The sequence below is a fragment of the Hippopotamus amphibius genome, chromosome 3 (assembly GCF_030028045.1).
Source record: "Hippopotamus amphibius kiboko isolate mHipAmp2 chromosome 3, mHipAmp2.hap2, whole genome shotgun sequence".
NCBI lineage: Eukaryota > Metazoa > Chordata > Mammalia > Artiodactyla > Hippopotamidae > Hippopotamus > Hippopotamus amphibius.
The window spans coordinates 173,513,797-173,533,315 of record NC_080188.1 but is presented as its reverse complement, the minus strand read 5'-3'; the positions used below and the strand labels follow the sequence as shown (position 1 = coordinate 173,533,315).

General features: G+C 40.8%; 1 protein-coding gene across 1 annotated transcript in view; it reads left to right on the top strand.

Moving 5' to 3' along the window:
- PAPPA2 (pappalysin 2) overlaps positions 1 to 19,519 on the top strand; it is a 266,326-nt gene that overhangs the window by 119,206 nt on the left and 127,601 nt on the right. Inside the window, exons 6-11 of the mRNA XM_057730056.1 lie at positions 3,167 to 3,288; positions 6,373 to 6,862; positions 9,859 to 9,987; positions 13,488 to 13,579; positions 17,158 to 17,351; positions 19,229 to 19,375. Coding sequence (XP_057586039.1) covers positions 3,167 to 3,288; positions 6,373 to 6,862; positions 9,859 to 9,987; positions 13,488 to 13,579; positions 17,158 to 17,351; positions 19,229 to 19,375 — 1,174 coding nt within the window. The remainder of the gene's footprint in view (positions 1 to 3,166; positions 3,289 to 6,372; positions 6,863 to 9,858; positions 9,988 to 13,487; positions 13,580 to 17,157; positions 17,352 to 19,228; positions 19,376 to 19,519) is intronic.

The window sequence follows — 19,519 nt, the reverse complement described above, 5'->3', positions numbered from 1 at the left end:
TCAGAAACGGAGGACATGGAGTAGATTGTTTCTCTGAATTTCGAGTTTTCCCGTTTAGCAGGTAGATAGCCCCTCATTTGTGTGTCACGCTTCCCTTCTGGGTGTCAGGTCCCAGGTAAGGAGCTGAATGTCCCTGAAGCGTGTTTCTATGTCCTTCAGCTTTGCTGAGAGCCCGAAAGAGAGGACAGGGAGAGACAGGGATGGGAGAAAGCAGGTGAATCATTTTTCAAAGTGACTTTCTCAGCCTTCTGGGATCTTGGTACCTGCCCTTGATACCTTGGTGTAACCTTAATGCGTGACATTACTTAGACGCCACAATCCTAGAAAGCAGTTGTTTTTTCTTTAATTTATTTATTGGCTGCGTTGGATCTGTTGCTGCGTGCGGACTTTGTCTAGTTGTGGTGAGTGTGGGCTACACTTCATTGCGGTGCACGGGCTTCTCATTGTGGTGGTCTCTCTTGTTGTGGAGCACAGGCTCTGGGCATGTGGGCTTCAGTAGTTGTGCCACGAGGGCTCAGTAGTTGTGGCTTGTGCGCTCTAGAGCACAGACCCAGTAGTTGTGGCACACGGGCTTAGTTGCTCCATGGCATGTGGGATCTTCTCGGACCAGGGCTCGAACCCATGTCCCCTGCATTGGCTGGCGGATTCTTAACCACTGAGCACCAGGGAAGTCCCTAGAAAGCAGTTTTGATTGTCACCAGCACCCAAGCTCTCACGGGCTCCCTTTGTGAGTCCACATATATCTCTGTGATGTGTGTAAGAATCCTCTGCCTGCAAGTGTGACCTTGTGCAGCTTGGGTTGCTCGGGCTGAACAGTAGGTCCTCTGTGGGCATGTGCAGACCCGCGTTTCAGATCAGTTTATGTAACACGTGTAAACAATTTAATCTTTCAATTCTCTCTCTGGTACAAATGTTACGATAAAGCAGACATCAGTGCTGGCTGGCTGCAAGTCTATTGGCAGAAAAGGCTGCAGCTGGCTTCCTTTCTCAGAGAGGTGGGCTACAGTGCTGAGGCCTCCTGACATGTGTGTCGGGGAGACTCACGTCACGTACCCAGCAATTTGTGTCACACTCGGAGTTATGTTTACTCCTTCCCAGTAGGTATTTGAAATCCTTATGTCAGAGAGGATCCCAACCACGCATTCAGCAGCAGCCCCGGAAGAGCCAAGTGCATCAGGGAAATGTGGTTTGGAGTTGTGTCCGCCCCAGAACTGTGTGCTGACTGCAGTCAGGGGTTGGAGTTAATGACACCTTTTCGTTGCCAAAGTACTGGACACTTGATGGTGTTTGGGAACTTGCTCAGAGGAATTAAGAAACTTTAGGCAATTTACTTCATCTCTTTGAGACTGAGTGTCCTCATTTGTAAACAGGGTTCTTACAGGGATTAGAAATAATTTATACAAAGCACCTAGTGGAACAATGCCAGATATATAGGGTGCTTAATATACAGGAGATGGCAGCATAATTATTTCCTTATTTAACAATACTGTTTTTCCATTATATTGCAAGATTTTACTTTTCTCCCCCTACTTGTTGAGAGATCTTGATTGTTCAAAATTGGGCTTCTGCGACCTATTAGGTATAAAATAAGCTACAAGGATATATTATACATCATAGGGAATAGAGCCAATATCTCATAATAGCTGTAAATGGAGTATAACCTTTAAAAATAAATCACTATATTGTATACATATGTTATATTGTACAGCAAGCACACATAAATAAATTTAAAAAAAGATTCTAAGTATCTGAGACAGGCCTCATCAAGTGATTTCCCCTTATTATTTAACTATTGTTGTCATTACCTCTTCAAGATATGGTGCTTGAAGAGCTCTTCATAGACATATTAATAGTCTCAAGGATGCGCATAGAACAAGCTCTCACAGAGGGACTGCTGAAGCCAGTCTCTGTCGTAACTGCTGGGCACAGAAAGAATAGAGCTTGGGACTTCCCTGGTGGTGCAGTGGCTAAGAATCCACCTGCCGATGCAGGGGACACGGGTTCGATCCCTGCTCCGGGATGATCCCACCTACCGCCTGAGCAACTAATCCCGTGCACCACAACTACTGAGCCTGCTCTCTAGAGCCTGCGAGCCACAACTACTGAAGCTCACATGCCTAGAGCCCGTGCACCCCAATGAAGAGTAACCCCTGCTCACCACAACTAGAGAAAGCCTGTGCACAGCAACAAAGACCCAACACAGCCAAAATAAATAAATAAATAAAATTTTAAAAAATAAAGAAAGAAAGAATAGAGCTTGGTCTGGACCTGCTCACAGGCAAAGGAGAAGAAAAGGGAAAGGGTAGTCTCCACACCACACATCACTGCCCTAAGATGGGTGCAAGAAGGTGCAGTGGGTGCCCAGAGGAGAGAGTGCTGGCCATCCAGAGGAGCCAGGCTCAGTGCCACTGCAAAGGTTACACTCACATGGATCTTGAAGGATGAGTAGGAGCTTACTAAACAGAGAAGCTTGGAAAGTCTATTTAGCAGGAGATAGAACCTCATGTTTCACAGAGCTGTGTGAAGGGTATGCGGTATTTGTGAATGGTGATTAGTTATTGTGATGGAACCATAAATAAAATTCATGAAGGAACTAAAGTAGGGAAGACTGGAGCTATCCTCGGAAGGCCCCTGAGTCATGGTAAGGAATTTAGATGTATCCCCATAGGCATGGAGAGCCAAGGGGCATTACATTTCGTATGACTTTTATTTATGTGTGTGATTAAAAGTAGAGCATTGAAACATAAGACCACATATAGCTAATAAGTTTACCATGAAAATTGTTGTTTGTTTCAATTGTGGGAATGCCTTTGGATGACTTATTGAGAGTCAATGTAGAAGCTGTTTTCTGTTGAAAGATTCAGATTGTAATTATTTTGTGTTGACTGTTCCTAGGATAGAAGCCCTCTTTCATCTCCACAGGCCTCCTTTATGACTTAGTTAAATTCTTCTGCTTCATAACCTTGAGATTTTCATGTCACTATGAATTTTGCAAAGATGAGGTCTATACAAGAAGGAAATGAGTTGAGAAATAGTTGTGTTCCCAGTTACCCCCTAGGGCCTCACTACCCATTGCCACTCCCATGCCCCCAAAGGTCTTCTGAATTTTGTTATCTCAGTTCATCTGATCTGTTCTCCTCATCTCCACCCCCCATTGTTTCCCCAGGGTCCCGGGCAGTGTGTGTGGTGCCTGCACTGAAGATGGGACGTTCCGTCAGTATGTGCATACAGCTTCCTCCCGGCGCGTGTGTGACTCCTCAGGTTACTGGACTCCAGAGGAGGCTGTGGGTAAAGAACCATGGCTTTTTCACTTACACCTTGGTGGCTCAGGTGGAGAATGGGGGTGGAGGTAAAGGGTGAAAGTGGTGTCATGGTGAAAAAAGGTAGTGTGTGTGTGTGTGTGTGTACGTGTGTGTGTGCGTGTGTGTATGTGGTATGTGTGTGTGATTTGCTGGAAATTAGCAGGGGTCCGGGAATGACTCTGCCTGGTGCCTTTGTGTGGATGTCCCATGTGTGCTTAACATGTCAATGGCTGTGGTGAAGCAGAGGACAGCATCGAGGACAGAGGGATGGAGAACTCGGGGGGTGACTTCAGGGTGAGCTAGCTCAGGTATGTTGTGTTACAAGTGCCTGCCAGCCCACGGGGCAGCCTTGCCACATGACAGCGTAAGCTGATCTCGTCCTCCCCTCGATCAGGAGGCTAGTAGAGAACACATGGCAGGGAACATGCGCACACACTGACTGAACCAGTCTGAGTGGCAGTGGGTTGGACTAGGTGTTCCAAACTGATTGTTCTCATCTGTGCTACTTTATGAGTCTCTTAATCATTGGTACTGGTTGTGCTTTGGATGTGATCTAAGCTAGGCTCTAGGAGGGGGAAACAACTCTAGCTGTCCCCTTCCCTGTCCCGCCCCCAACTTCTCAGTTACGTATTCACTCACATATGTATACCAGTGCCTCTACGACAAATTAGAGCATGAATGCTATCCCAACTCAAGTCCCCAAAATGCTGTTGACGTGAGTTTTTGCACCTTCTGTTGAATGGTCACCATCTTTGATGTTTACCTCGTCATCATCTTTCTCTTTCTCTTTTATTTATTAAGATCCTAAAAACTACTCAATAAGATGTGTCGGACACAGTCCAATTTGTGTTAGTTTGCAGTCTTGACCCTGATAAGAAGAAAAAGAAGAACATTGGTCTAAGAGTCTACAGCCTCCCCTTGGGCTCCCAGTTATTCAAATGAAGGAGCCTTGAGGAGGAATCTGGAGGTTGACAATCGACTTGATTGATTGTATAGGACTTTTTTCAAATGAGTTTTCAGGGAAGAATGGAAAGTGACTATAAAATTTACATTGGCACTGAGTAGGACTCATTTAGAGATTGGCATTTCATAAAAGGCCATTTTTTGTTGCAAACAGTTTGTCCTGTGCTAGTGTTTTAATGCCTATTTGACTCTCTGGCCCTGTACTTTTTTCTTTTTAATTCTTGGAAAAAATTTAAAGTTATCTGGTAGACGTGAAAGGAATTAGAAGTTCTGGGTTCTAACTCTTGTATTATGTCTCCAGGCAAACCAAGTCAACTTTTAGGGACTCCACTTTATCTTTTAACATGACATCATAATAAAAGCTTTCTGCCAGACAGTGTTGCTGTTGAGTTGGCTTCCAAGGGCCTTCACTCTGCTAGTATTTGTGGATGATTATTGGAAAATACTGCTAGGAAATACTGGTATTCCTTTGCTTTGAACACGTGAAGAATCAAGTCATATTTTAAATATATAAAATGAAAGGAATTGACTCCCCAGCAGAGCACACACAAACACATATTTATATGGATATGATCAAAACGTATTTAATGACACTGAGTGGACACTTATGGACCACCAACTACATTCTGAATGCTATGAGGAATAGAAAATTGAATCAGATATATTTCCTGCTTAAATATTATCTTCTTGGAGAGAGCTTCCTTGGCTCCATAATCTAAATTAGGCCCCAGCCTCACCCCATCATTCTCTAGTCCTTTATCTTCCTTTATTTTTCTTCAGAGATGACATTACCACTTGAAATTATACGTATGCCTCTTTATTTATTCTTGCACCTATCACCCTATGGTAAGTAAGGCATATGTGGTCAAGATCTTTGTCTCTCTTGTTCACTACTCTGTTTCTGATACCTAGATTAGTGCTTGGTGTAAAAGAGGTATGCAGTCAATTTTTATTGAATTAATGAAAGAATGGATTCACAAGATAAGGAAAAACCTATAGGGACCATAAGATGTCACACACACACACACACACACACACACACACACACACACACACACACATACAGATTTGAACTTATTTTCTCTGGGCTTTGGCACATTATTTTCCAAATCCTGAAGGGCTAAGTCATTCTATTTTTGCTATTGTAGTTTGCAAATATTTCTATGAGACATTGTGTAGATCTTCTATACTAATCTAGGAAGGCAAGGGTTAAGTAGTACTTATGTTGTAAATGAGGAAACTGAGCCTTGGAAAGACCAGCCACAGTCACACAGCTAATGCACAGCACCAAGTAGAGCCTAACTACTGCTTCCTAATTTAGCAGTTTTCTTTCAATTCCCCTCATGTGATAGAAAAGAAAACCACCTGGTATATAGATGATTTCCACAGAGCTCACCTTAATATGTTTCCAATATTTGATTTTTTCACCATTACTTTTTTACTTGGCTACTGAATCTCCTTTTTATTTCCACTGAAAAAAAGTGTTTCTATTTCCTGCCTGCAGTTTCCTCCATGTGCTGATCTACTGGCTTACACATATCTGAACGAAAAGGGAAATTTCACTGTATGGTTTTAAAGTTTGGCTAACAGTCCACTGGAAGGATTGCTAAGGTACAATATGATCTTAAGGAGTCAAAGAAGGTTTGTGAAGAGCCTAGTTAAACAGTGTAGCAACAGCCTGAAACAAATATTGGCCTGATTAATAGATAAGATGGGGCATTAATTTATCATAAATTATTAATAAACTAAGTACACATCATTCTCCTCTGCTTAAGGATTCTTTAAGGACATGACTTACATCATGACTGCATCAGCCTCATGTTTCTACCTAGAATCTGGGTCACTCCATCCCCAGCAGCATGCTGGATTTCTCTTGTTAAAGGGCACTGGGAAGAGGTGATTTGGAGCATAATACCTTTCAATGGTTACACCTCTATCTTCAGTAATACTTAAGCTCTAACCTCCTACGTTGACCGGCTTCTCTAAGAACTTGCTCGAAGTTGTCTTCTTCTTCCTTCTTTTTTTCTGGCTGTTGATGGGGGCGACTCCTTTTCAGATTTTTCATGGTGGTTCCTGATGCACCTGTCTTTCTGCTCATCTCCCTCAGGGCCTCCAGATGTGGATCAACCCTGTGAGCCAAGCTTGCAGGCCTGGAGTCCCGAGCTCCACCTGTACCACATGAACATGACGGTCCCCTGCCCTGCGGAAGGCTGTAGCCTGGAGTTGCTCTTCCAGCACCCGGTCCAAGCTGACACTCTCACCCTGTGGGTCACCTACCTCTCCATGGACTCCTCCCAGGCGCTCTTTGACACAGAGATCTTGCTGGAACACCAGGAGTCCGTGCACCTAGGCCCCTTAGACACTTTCTGTGACACCCCACTCACGATCAAACTGCACGTTGATGGGAAGGTCTTGGGGGTGAAAGTCTACACCTTTGATGAGCGGATGGAGATTGATGCAGCTCTCCTGACTTCTCAGCCCCACAGTCCCTTGTGTTCTGGCTGCAGGCCTGTGAGGTACCAGGTTCTCCGTGAGCCCCCATTTGCCAATGGCTTGCCCATGGTGGTGACACATCCTCACAGGAAGTTCACAGACGTGTGAGTTGGGCCGTAGGGCCTTCTAAACCATGGGGCTTCCTGAGGCTTTGGGAGTGGGTTTTGCTTCCCTTTTCTCCATTTTTTAACATTCCTTATTTGGAGAAATGTTCAGACCCTCCGAGAGGGTTTTATTGTAAGTGGCATCTCTGAGATGAACAAAAGTATTTCCCAGAAAAGGACAAGCAGTTGTTTTGACTGATGATGTCATTATGATTATGGAAAAAAGAGGTTAGTGTGCGCTGCGTTTCAGTTGGACTGAAAGTAATTGCCATAAGTACGTAGATCAGAGTCAGATACTCCTATCTGGTGACATGACTTGATTTTTGATCCCTGCTGTAGTATTTAAATAGTCTTCCACATTCAAAGGCTGTAGTCTCCTCTTCCACAGCTAAGCAGAGAAGCCGAGGGTCCTGCAGACACTATACTTTCGTGACTCATTCATTTTTTGTTCTTCCCTCCCTCCCTCTTTCTCTCCTTCTTTTCCAACCCTCCTCTTTCTCTTTCTTCTGTTCTTTCTACATTTAGTGAGTTCTTAAGTGCTGCTGGCACTGCGTGCTCAGAGGTGGGGACACAGACTAAGATAAGATCATTGGCTTAAAGGGTTCAATGTCTGGAGCAGGAGGCTGGTATCTCCAAAGGCAAATTCTCCTCATGTCATAATTTGCCTCAGAGGCTGCCCTGAGGGCAGTACTCAGGATAAAACAAAAGTTTTATCAGAGGTGCTATATTTGTTAGTTTTTGCTGCGTTAGAAATCATTGCAAAACATAGTAGGTTAAAACAATAAACACTATTTTTCATGGTTCTCTGGGTTGACTGGGGGTACTCATCTGGCCAGATTTGGCCAGGGCTAGGTGGCCCCAGACAACCTCATGCCCGCATTGGAGGCTCAGCTAAGATGTTTGTATGGCTGGGAGGATGGAGTTCTCTCTCCACACTGTCTGTCCTCTACTAGGAGGATTTGCCTGGGCTTGTCCTCATGCTGGTGTAAGGCTTTCCAGAAGCAGGGAGGGCAAGTCTCCAAACACTCACACTTTTCAAGCCTCTGCTTACATTACTCATGATATCGTTCCACTAGCCAAAGCAGGTCACGGTCAATTCCAGATTCTGGGGGCAGCAAAATCAATTCTATTTCTTGATGAGAGAAACAGTAAAATCACATCATAGAAGGGCATGCATCTGGGATGGGAAGAATTTGCAGCCATTTTTCAGTCTGCCACAGCTATAAAACAGTAGAGAAAAATGTTCCCTTTGAATCTTACTACATTTTTCTTCCCATATTTGCTCTTTGAATTAGAACTAGGGGACAGTGAAATGGTCAAGAAAGCTCATGCAATTGGGAGAATAGATCATGGGATGGATTTGAAAAGAAAAAAAATATTATTTTGGGGGGGGTATTTTTAGTAAGGCAATTAAAATGATATTTGCTACCTAACTTGATATACATATATGCACACATACATACAACCTTTGAGGTCAATAATATCCCATTTTATAGATGAGAAAACTAAGGCTTAACTTTAATTTGGTTGAACAGAGCTAGTAAGCGGCAAACTCCGGATTAAAATCCAATTTTCGGACTGAGTCTTATTTTGGTTCCCTTTCCTTAGCAACACATTACCTTTTACAAACTCAGCTCATTGAAGGTTGGGGCTACCTGCTGTTGCGTTTTCTCCCCCAAGAAGCGTAAACACATCCTGAGGCTTCCTTCCAATCCTTTCCCAGCCACGGAGCAGTGTAAGAATTTTATGCATGGCTGGATGAGAAGTCAGACAGAAACCACCCTGTGAAAGGGAAGCCATCAGAACTGATTAGGATATAAAACTGGTTTTGCTTTTGAAATATCTGGCACTCTCATGAGAGTAGTGCTTCCCTACAGAAAGCTAATTTGGAAATTTAAAAGTCTTTCATATTTAGGTGTCTTTCCTATTAAAATAACTAAAAGTCAGTACAGAGGTGTTTAAAGGTGTTTTTGCAACCCCACGACATTTCCTGTTTGCTGGTTGCAGCATCAGGTGAAAGAGTAGAGGCTTTGTGGTTGAGTTGAAGAGTATGTTAAAGAAGAGAGGGTCTTGGCAGGAGATCTGTGGGCACCACTTACGGCAGTCCCAACAGCCCTTGGAAATCCTGTTCTCCTAAGTCACTCCCACCCTAGCTTGACTTTAGCGGTACTTTTCCAATTAGGGCAGGCACTGACTGGACAAAAATTAAGTTGAGGACAGAATTTGTCTTGGGAACCAGCAGCCCCCTCTTGAGCCCCTTCCCTCTTGCAAATGTTCAGTCTCACACAGTCTCCACTTGATCAATGCACTTGGGCTCTAGATAGAGTCTGATAAACTCCTTCCATCTCTAGTGTCAATTAATAAAATTCCATTCCTAGTTTATATGCATTTTGGTGGTTTGGAGGCAGGGAGTCATTTAATGCATTTCCAATTGTGAAATTTCTTGCATCCCCAAAATGATGATGGAAGGTGTTCTCACCTCCTTCTAGGAGAGTTGCTTTTCCTTGTAAGCATTGTCTCCTCAAGACAAGAATTCTCTTGAGAGACAAGAAGACTGTGATTCACAAATCCAAGAAGGGCCTTGCTGAGCCCAAACTCAGAAGCTTTCATCTTCAGTTTCTATGATTACTTCAATGATACAGAAGACTAGGTTTTCAATAGTTGGTGGTTTTGTGGGTGTGAATATGTAACACGGTAAGGATACACTCCAAATACCATCCTCCTAGATTGTGTAGGACTGTTAGTTAGTTCAGTGTTAATTCAGTAAGCGTTTGTTGTATATTCACTATGTAGAATGTCCTGGGAATGCAGAAGTGAATATGGTTTCAAACATTCTGCTGCTCTGTAAGACTATATGCCCTGATCTTTGTTTCAAACAATGTGGCATATGTTTAACATTTATATTCCCTGGAATATTTATTTTAAACTCCTGCAAACTGTCTGAAAAGGACCCCCACTTCCTGGATATAGTGGTTACAGCCTGTTGGTTTCCACAGGGAGGTCACACCTGGGCAGATGTATCAGTACCAAGTTCAAGCTGCAGCTGGAGCAGAACTGGGAGAAGCTTCGCCTCCTCTGAGCCACATCCATGGAGCCCCCTACTGTGGAGATGGGAAAGTTGCAAGGTGAGGACATACCCTGTGCCTGGGATTGTGTGAGGGAGAATGCCCTGCCCTGCTTGGACCGGGAGGGTCAGCCTTGAGTTTTAGTTTGACTGATCTGGGAAATGTAAGGGGCAAGGCACTATGTGATTCTAGTATTCAACAAAATCTAGGACATGGTCGTGATCTTGAGAGGTCACTCACATCTCTACGTGGTTAAGGATGGGCCCACTTTTATTTAGAGCTCACCCCAGAGTACTGAGATATTGGGGCTGATTCTGTGTGGGCTCTCTTCAGGTTTTAGAGGACATCTGCTGGGCAGTGATTCAGGGAAGGAATTCATGGCGGAGAAGGTTACTTGCCAAATGATGTTAAAAGAGGGTGTGAAAATATCTTTTGGATCAGTTGCCTCTCTTATAACTACTAATGAGCTGTGTGACCTGAGGAAAATCAGCATAGCTTTCTGAGCTTCACTTGCTCATTTGATCCTTAGAAGACCTGATTGCAATGTAATTTCCAGCTGTTTTATAAAATCACTCAGGTAAAAATGGAATCACTCCTTTGATTTCTTAACATGCCATATTCCATTTTCTGTTGCCCTTTAGTGATTTCAGTTAGAGGACTAATTTATTCTGGTTTGCCTGGGACTTGCCCAGATTTAGCACTGAATACTCCCTTGTCCCAGTGATTACTCTATATTAACCTATTCTAAGTGCTCACCTAACCTGATATGTTACTTATATAAGCTACTGGGAGTAGGCGGTTGGAAGACCAGGCACTGTGATTTGTCTTAGATTCTGCATTGTAATAAGATGGCTTATTTTTAATTTCCCAGATAAAGGGAAAGTATATATATATATATATATAGGCGGTGGTGGGCGGGTGCTGTGCCACGCGACTTGTGGGATCTTATTTCCATGACCAGGCATTGAACCTGGGCCCACGGCAGTGAAAGCACTGAGTCTCAGCCACTGGACTTCCAGGGAATTCCCAGCATCTTATATCTTAAGGACCTAATGGAAAGCTATCTATAGCCTTTCTTGGGGTTTCATCCCATTGTTTAATAGTTACTAAGTATTGTTTATCTTCTCAGTCTTCTAAGATTCCTAAGTTTTACTGTGTCTACTTCTTTTCATAGAAGTGTAAACACCAAATGTTCCCAGACCTCAGAAATATATCAAGCAACTGAGGTCACTTTAATACCTAAATCTTGCTAGTTTGCTGCCACCTTCTGCCTAACTCAGTCTCAGCTTGCCCCTTCTCCTCCTCCATCTCAATTAGATATCTCCTTGGGGATGTCTCACGTGTGCACAGAGCAAATCTGACTATTGTTGATGTTTTCCCTGGCAGCCACATTTTAAGTGTGCTGCCCACTAGTTAAGATGTCTGCAGGACTAGGTTACCATTACTACCCAGACAGAGCCCTCTGAACAAAACACTTGGCATTGTGTCATAGCATCTCCTACAGCAGTGCTCCAGTGGTGGCTCTCAGTCCTACGGTGCCACATCTGCCTGGGGATCTGGGGCAGAAAGAGGGAAGGGCCCTCTTCCTAATCTGATATTGCACATTCTAACCTGGACTTTGAAACAGCTTCACTTGTAGCAACACCTGCTTGGCCACTGGGTCTCACAAGGCTCCTTATCAAAATGTCCCTTTAAACTCTGCCTGTATTCCCTCTCTGTAAAGATTCATACTTAGTTCTGCCATCCAATGGGAAGATATCTCTGAATTGCAGCTTTGTCTCAGCTAGAGGCACTTCGTTACACATAAAGCAACAAGGAGCTGTACAGATCATTTAATCCACTGTTTAAAACTCAGAAATGTGTGGATTCATTCTAAGGGAAACACAGATCCCCAAGAAGTCATCCTCAGATTCTAGTTTAATAAATTTTTTTAAAAGCTAAAAGGCATCACTTTGGATATCACTTGTCAATAAGACTATCAAAACAGACACCATACAGGGCCCCGAAGCTGTGAGTAGTATTCACTTAGAAGTTGATCATCTCAATTTTCACTGTCCAACATGGGAGACACATATGGCTGTTGAAGCTTTAAAACATGGCAAGTATAACTAAGAAACTGAATTTTGTTTAATTTTAAGTAATTTAAATTTAATTTAGAAACTGAAACTTGATTCAGTTATTAGAAAACCTTTAAGTATATTTGGAACAACTTGGGGAGGTGAATCTACTTTTTCGACTATAGAATTTGTAAAATCTAAATACAAATGTGTGTATTGTGTTTGGATTGCAATTTGTTGTAAGTGAAAAATACACATCAGATTTCAAAGACTTATGCAAAAAAGAAAAAGAATATAATATACCTCATCAATAACTTCTTATACTACATATAAAACAATATTTTGGATATATCAGGTGAGATGAATGATATTATTAAACCTAAATGAACTGATTTATTTTTACTTTTTCAGTGTGAGTCTAGAAAATTAAAAGCTGTATATATGGCTGTCACTATGTATGGCATGAAATGATACACAGTATGCTTATATTATTTGTTTAGATTAACTTCAAAATGAAAATGAATTTGAAGTTTGCTTAATTTCTTCAATTATGTTTTTTTGTATCTCTTTTATCCTTTCTCCATTTAAAGTTTACCATTTAAAATATGATCTTTATGTAATTGCATGTATAGCATACTTTTAATTCATTTTTAAAGCATTTTCACATCTACTTAATCTTTACTTCATCCCAATGAGGAGACATACTTTAAACAATGATTAGAGTTACTACGTCCTGGGTCTGAGAACCCTTTATCAATGAGTCCATTAATTGTGTGTCCATTTTGGACATGGTGAAAAGTCAAGGAGAAAAAATGGTAACCCTCTACTTGAAGTAATCAGATCTAGGTTCAAGGAGGCTTCAACCCTAGTTTATCTTTTGTTCCCATATTACGTTCATGTACACTTCACTCTAAATAATTCAGATTTAGTCATCAGTTGTATCAGCGTTAGAGGTTAAACAAAAAAATGACATTTTTCTACTCCCATCATTCATTTCTCCCCCTGCAATACATGATAGCTGCCACCAGGTGGTAGTAGGGTAAGGACAGGGACCCAGGCTGTGGAGTCTCTTGGTTTTCAGTGCTACAAAATCCTAACTTTAAGAACAACCATTTCTGGATAGAACGAAACAATGACAACGTAAAGAAATATCAGGTAAAAATGAATAGAAAACAAAGCCGTTCATAGATGGGCAGTTTTCTTCCTCAGAAGATCATCTAACTACTTTTAGGATTCTACTCATTATAAGGCTGATAGGTCTTTTCTAGTATAAGATCATCTTCCATAAAAACTGGCAAGACCCTGGTAGATCTCTTAATGTTTCTGAGCCATGAGCTACTTTTCTTGTAAAAGTATTCTCTTAGCTCCTACTTCTCTCCAGCTTTCACTTTTTAATACATATAAGGAGTTATAAGAACTTGAAATGATGGTAACTAAACAGGAAAACTCATTTTATGTGTATATGTATGTATGTATATAAGAATGTATACTTTTACCTTCTAGGAGCCTGGGAGAAGAGTGTGATGATGGAGACCTTTTGAGCGGAGATGGCTGCTCAAGGGCATGTGAGCTAGAGGAAGGTTTCAACTGTGTAGGTGAGTTTAGAAGCACCTGCATAAGCTTATGTCCTATTTTTGGAGGTGTCTCTGTAACTTATTTTTGTGAGCTCTTGATATCCAGCAACGTGTACCTTAGTGATAATAATAGCGTTTGATGTGTCTATTATGTGCCTGGCACTGTCTAATTGTTTCATATATATTATCTCATTAAATCCCTACAATAAATATGAGGAGATAAATGAAGGCATAGAGAGCTTAAATAACTTGCTTTCTGTTATATATCTAGAAGAGATGACGTCAGGATTTGAATCCGGGAAGCAAAGTGCTAGAGTCTACATGTTAAGCCTCTAAGTTACGCTGCCTCCTAGGTTAATGTTACCAAGACTTGCTCTTGGGTCATCATGTCTAACATCAAACTGTCAGCTAAGTAGCACAATCACACAGATTCCACATAAAACTTAGGGTATGATATGTTTTAAACCAAAGGGAATACAAGATATCTGTTGCTGTTTGTGTTTAATAGATATAATCATGAAGAATGGCAGAGGGTCATAACATTTCTTAATCCTGGTGAATCACTGGTAATAAATCACTACTAGGTGGCATTGACTCTAGACCCTTGCTAAACAGGAAGGCACTCCTGAACACTTCCCCTGATTCTCATTAAAGCCATCAACAGGTTTCTTTGTAGATTATTTTTCCATTCTTGTATGCATACAGTGTAGGGACCCTGAGGAACATATCTACTCATCAAAGTTACTTTAAAAAGCAGTGCATTTGAAAATATTTTAATGTTTCTAAATCTCAAGATAAAGTCGTATATGATTATAATTATGTAGAATTTATTAAGGTATAATTTACTATGCAGAACACACAAATGCTCTCCAGAGCAGAATAATAAAATTATAAAATCTTAGTAGTCTTATATCCGTCCATCTAACAAAACATGTTCAGTGCCCTCCATATACCACAAGTCTAATAGAGACACTGATGCCTTCCTGTATCCAGCTTCCTTCCCTTATAGAAATCTTTTCTATCAATTCTTGAGAGATGGGCCTCTAGCTTTTGTTTACATGCATCTAACAGTAAAGAATGCACCTTGAAAGAGACCATTCTGTTTAAAAATGGCTTTAGCTATTATAAAATTCTTCTCCCCTTTCCTGGTTTGGAAACTGAGGCTCAGAGCATTTTAGTGACTCATCCACAAGCATACAACAAGGTTTCTGCAGAGCCAGCACTGGAACTCAGTTTTCCTAATTCTTAAGTGCTTTTTCCTTGCTATGAAACTACAGAGGATAAATTTTTTTCCTGTTTTATTTGACTACCATTCAGATATTTGAACTGCCTCCCCATTATTCTCCTTTCCAATCCAAACATCCCCTCATGTGATTAGATTTCCAGACCTTTTCCTATTTACCCTAACCTGGCATGCTTCGTGTGGTCAATGCCCAGGAAGGAATTCAATACTCCAGATGTGGTCTGGCTATACAGAATACACTGAACCGATTACCTCCCCTCTTCTGTACACAAGTATTTGTTAATGCCATCTCTATTTGCATCATTTCTTTCTGGTAGCACATAGTGGGCTTATCTCACACAAACACGTGCGCGCGCGTGCGCGCACACACACACGCCTTCACCAGTGCAGCTCAAGTCTCATTTAACTTAAAAACAGTCCTTACTCTGTTTCTATCACATTTGATTCCATTAAATTTGGCTCATATTTCTTTACCCTCCAACTCCAGGAAGACTGTACCTAAATTATTTTAACTTTACAGGGCAAAACTAAAATAATCTATTTCATAGTTAGACATTTGTTTCAGTGAGTAATACTCTCATAGCATGCTAAGCGTGTAGTTCTGTTCCATTACTTCTCAGAAGATTGTTTGAAGGAACCCTTGCGAAATGTGCTGTAAAAGTGGTCTGCTATTTGCATGGATTTGAAAACACAGAGGCAAAATTTTCAACTTGATGGTAAACAAAATAGAGAAGAAGCAAGGAGAAACAGTCACTGAATTATATAGAAAAACAAAACATATATACATATTATGTTATAAAAGTATGTCATAAAATATATATTATACAAATATACATATATTTATATATATACATGTATATATAAAATATATACAAGCATACATAAAACTATATACACACACACACACACACATATATATATACATGGAATAATCATGGAAAAGTCATTCCAAATACATGTATATTGGCTTTGGAGAAGTGATTTAGAAAGGCCATGGGTCTGTTGGAATGCAGGAGTTTAAAACCCAAAACAGGCTTAGAACTAAGTCCTAGGAACAGTGGCTAATTCCTGGCAAGTAGAGATAGTACCACAGAAGGGTCTTAGACTTGAAGAAGTTGTTAAGAAAAATAATTAGTACCTACATATTGACAAACAGCTGAAAAATTACTGGAACAATCCTGTGGTATTTCTGTGAAGAATTTAAAATAAGAAGAATGGTATAGTAACAGCTAATTTTAGTGATGATGTTACTGGGTTTGTACCTAATGTGTTGATTTATTTTAAATCTTGGTCTTATTTTCATGTCCTATTAAGTGGAAATGGGGAATTAGGATTGTGTCACTAATATGGGTAGAAAATGCAATAGTACTGAAGAAATGGCTTTATAACTGCATCTCAGCTTTTTAGAACAAAGCTAATTTACATATCTATAGTTAGTACAGACTATTCACTTAGTAGGAGTTATCCTATGAGCAAGTGTGGACCTTGTCCAGGGGATACAGCTTGCTTTACAAGCCCAATGATTTTTCTCATGCATTCATTACTCACATGCTTGCCCTTGAAGACAATCCCTCTGCCTCGGCTTGAGGCAGTGTGGCATAAGAGAGAGACCCTGAACCTGGCTTCTGTAAGTTTGGCTCAAAGACAAGTGATATTGCTTCTGCATCAAGGGAACTTTGGTGTCACTTAAAGTCATGGAGACTCAGCTTGCCTATTGATGAAACAAATAAAAAATACATACCTCACATGGTTGTTGTAAGACTAAACGAAATCATACATGTGTAACCCTTATAAACCTGGAGCCCATGTTGTCCATTTCAGAACTTGGATAGTTGAAGAAACAGGGCAGCAAAAAAGTAATTGAAAACAAATACCTCAAATGTTTTATTCAATATTTCAAAACTATAGAGAGGTTCCAAATACATAACACATCCTACCATCTATTTAAATTTCCTTTATTCTTTTACCTACTTCTCTTATATCCCCAGCTTCCCCTAAGTACCTTGCTCAATGATTCCTTAAAATTTCTTTCTATATCCACCCCATAGTTGCTTTTTTCTCCCTGTTCCTTCTCTCCCAATCTCACCCCCTTTGTATACTTTTTATTATATAGATGGATTTTACCACTCTCCCCATGAAAAAGTATCCTTCTTTGGGGGGGGGTGTGTGTGTGTATGTGTCTGTGGGGCATGCGTGGTTTGTATGTTTGGGGTGGGCATTTGACTGATTAGTAATTACAGGATTCTTTTTAGCAGACTGGAGAAAAAAATGTAATTTTTTTAATATAATTAATTTATATATATATATGACATGCATAAAAACACCTTTCCAAATGTCATCCAATCTTTCTTGTCAGGGGAGCCAAGCCTGTGCTATATATATGAGGGAGATGGGATATGTGAGCCTTTTGAGAAAGAAACAAGCATCAAAGACTGTGGCCTCTATACTCCCAAAGGATACCTGGATCAGTGGGCTACCCAAGCTTTTTCTTCTCACGAAGACAAGAAGAAGTGTCCTGTTTCCTTGGTAACTGGAGAACCTCATTCCATGGTAAGTTAAGCCAGAAGAATAGAGCCAAGGCTAAACAAAACTGTGAAGTGGCTCCCACAGATGCTTAATGTGAGCTTACGTTTTTTTCTCCTAACTTTGACACCAAATTTACTTCTTACTGAACTCAGAATAAGATAATGTTAAATGAAAAGCTTCTAGACTAGCAATTAAGTCTCATCCCCACACTCACCCCACTTGCCTTCACTAGTTTTCATCTAGGAATCTTTGATTATGCAATAGCTGACTTCAAGGTACACAAAAGCATCTCAAAATTAGCCTTAGAATATGCATATCAGAAATTACTCTTGGGCCTTGTATTTAGGAGAATTTATTTTAAAAGAGGAGAAAGAAGCAGTAAAGAGTCAGAATGCCTGGATGACGCTGTTGGATCTACCAGTATTATGATTATTACTAAGTGAGGTTTGACAAGTCACTTAACCTCTCTGGGTCCCAATTTTCTCATATGTAAAATGGGTATAATAATACCTTTCACATTTAACTCAGTGGTTTATCACAAGGATCAAATGAAATTTAAAATATATATTAAAGATTAAAGTATAATTTGATTTAAAGAATTCTTGTTATTAAAGAAATTCTAGAGTTTGGTATTTAAAACAAATCCTCAGGCATATAATTTTCCATGAATATCTACCTAACTATATAGGAGATTCTCTGAGGACTCTGAGGACTGACTTCTATGATTTATAGTTAAATACCTAAAAGAAGATTAAGGGCTTTGGGTTTTGGGTACTATTCTAGATGCTTGCATTGCCAAATAAACTCTTCCATTCATTATAACAACGAGACATACAGTCATTTCAACAGAAATAAGATTTACCTCTCTAGGTATTTTAGGCCAGGGTGAAATCATTGGATTTTAGCCTTGAGGAGACACCCTAGGAGATTGAGAAACCAGCCAGGGTTGGAGCTCCAGTTCAAGGAACTCATCAAGGACCCAGGTATCTTTGAGATTTCAACTCTTTTCATCCTTGGCTTGAAGGTTTCTTCCTCAAGCTCATAAGATGACTGCTGCTCCTCAAGGATAAAGTCATTATTCAAGCAGAAAGAAGGCGGGGGATGGTCAAAGGGAAATAGATGCCTACTAGCAGAGTCTCTTTTTATTGGGGAAATGGGAGCTCTTCTGGAACTTCAACACTATAGGCTTCCACCAGCATCTCATTGGTCAGATCTAGGTCACTTCGTCATCCTTAGTTGTAAGGGACTCTGAGATAAGCATTTGTAACTGGATACATTGTCACCTTGAACAAGATTGGAGTTTGTTAATAAGAAAGAAAGGGGAATGGATAAGGCAACTAGCCATGCCTGCCACACCCCTTCAGCTAATTCTGGCATCTTTCTCAAGAGTTCTGGTGCCCAATGACAGGAAGCCAAGAACATTGGGAGATTCTGAGTTAGTGACTTTTAGTCTAGCCTCTCTGTCTTCCCCCAGTGAAGTGGGAGAAATTTCCTGGAGTTTCTCTTTCCCAGCTTAGTGGTTCCTTGACTCAGTAGCCTCACTTCTGGGCCAGTGGATCCTGCCTGCTAAGGATCTAACCATCATCCTGGACAGACTTCCCTAACTAATCCTAGGAGCAGTTGCCTGAAATGTGCCAGGATTATTCATTGAGCAAGATTCCTGGGCCAGCAGTGGGCTATGAGTTGTCATGTGTATTCTTCTACCCTGGTAAGTTATATCTTGAGGCTAACAGAGAGCACTTGAGACATTCTTCCACAGTGAGAAATTTTTTTTCTGCCAATAATGTGATCCTTAGGCATTCAGAAAGGGAGGAAAACTTTGGTTTTGAGCTGGAGCATTTCATTGTCTTTACTCGCCTCTCACCCTCCACATTTAATTTTGGGTTGAAATTGCATTTCAGATTTGCACATCATACCGTCCAGATTTACCAGAGCACCGTCCCCTTACTGGCTGGTTTCCCTGTGCCACCAGTGGAAATAGACCTCAGGATGAAGGGAGTAAGCAGCCAAAAGGTAGCCTGGAGAGAGAGGATGAGGTTTGGCTCAAAGTAAGTGGCCCAGATGTTTTTTTGTGAAGGTTATGGATAGATTGTGCATACGTGTGTATAAATGATGCATTGGAATGGCTTGTCAGGAAATTTCCTTTTATCATCTCAAAGTTTTTATATTTTGAATTTATTTTCATCTCTCTT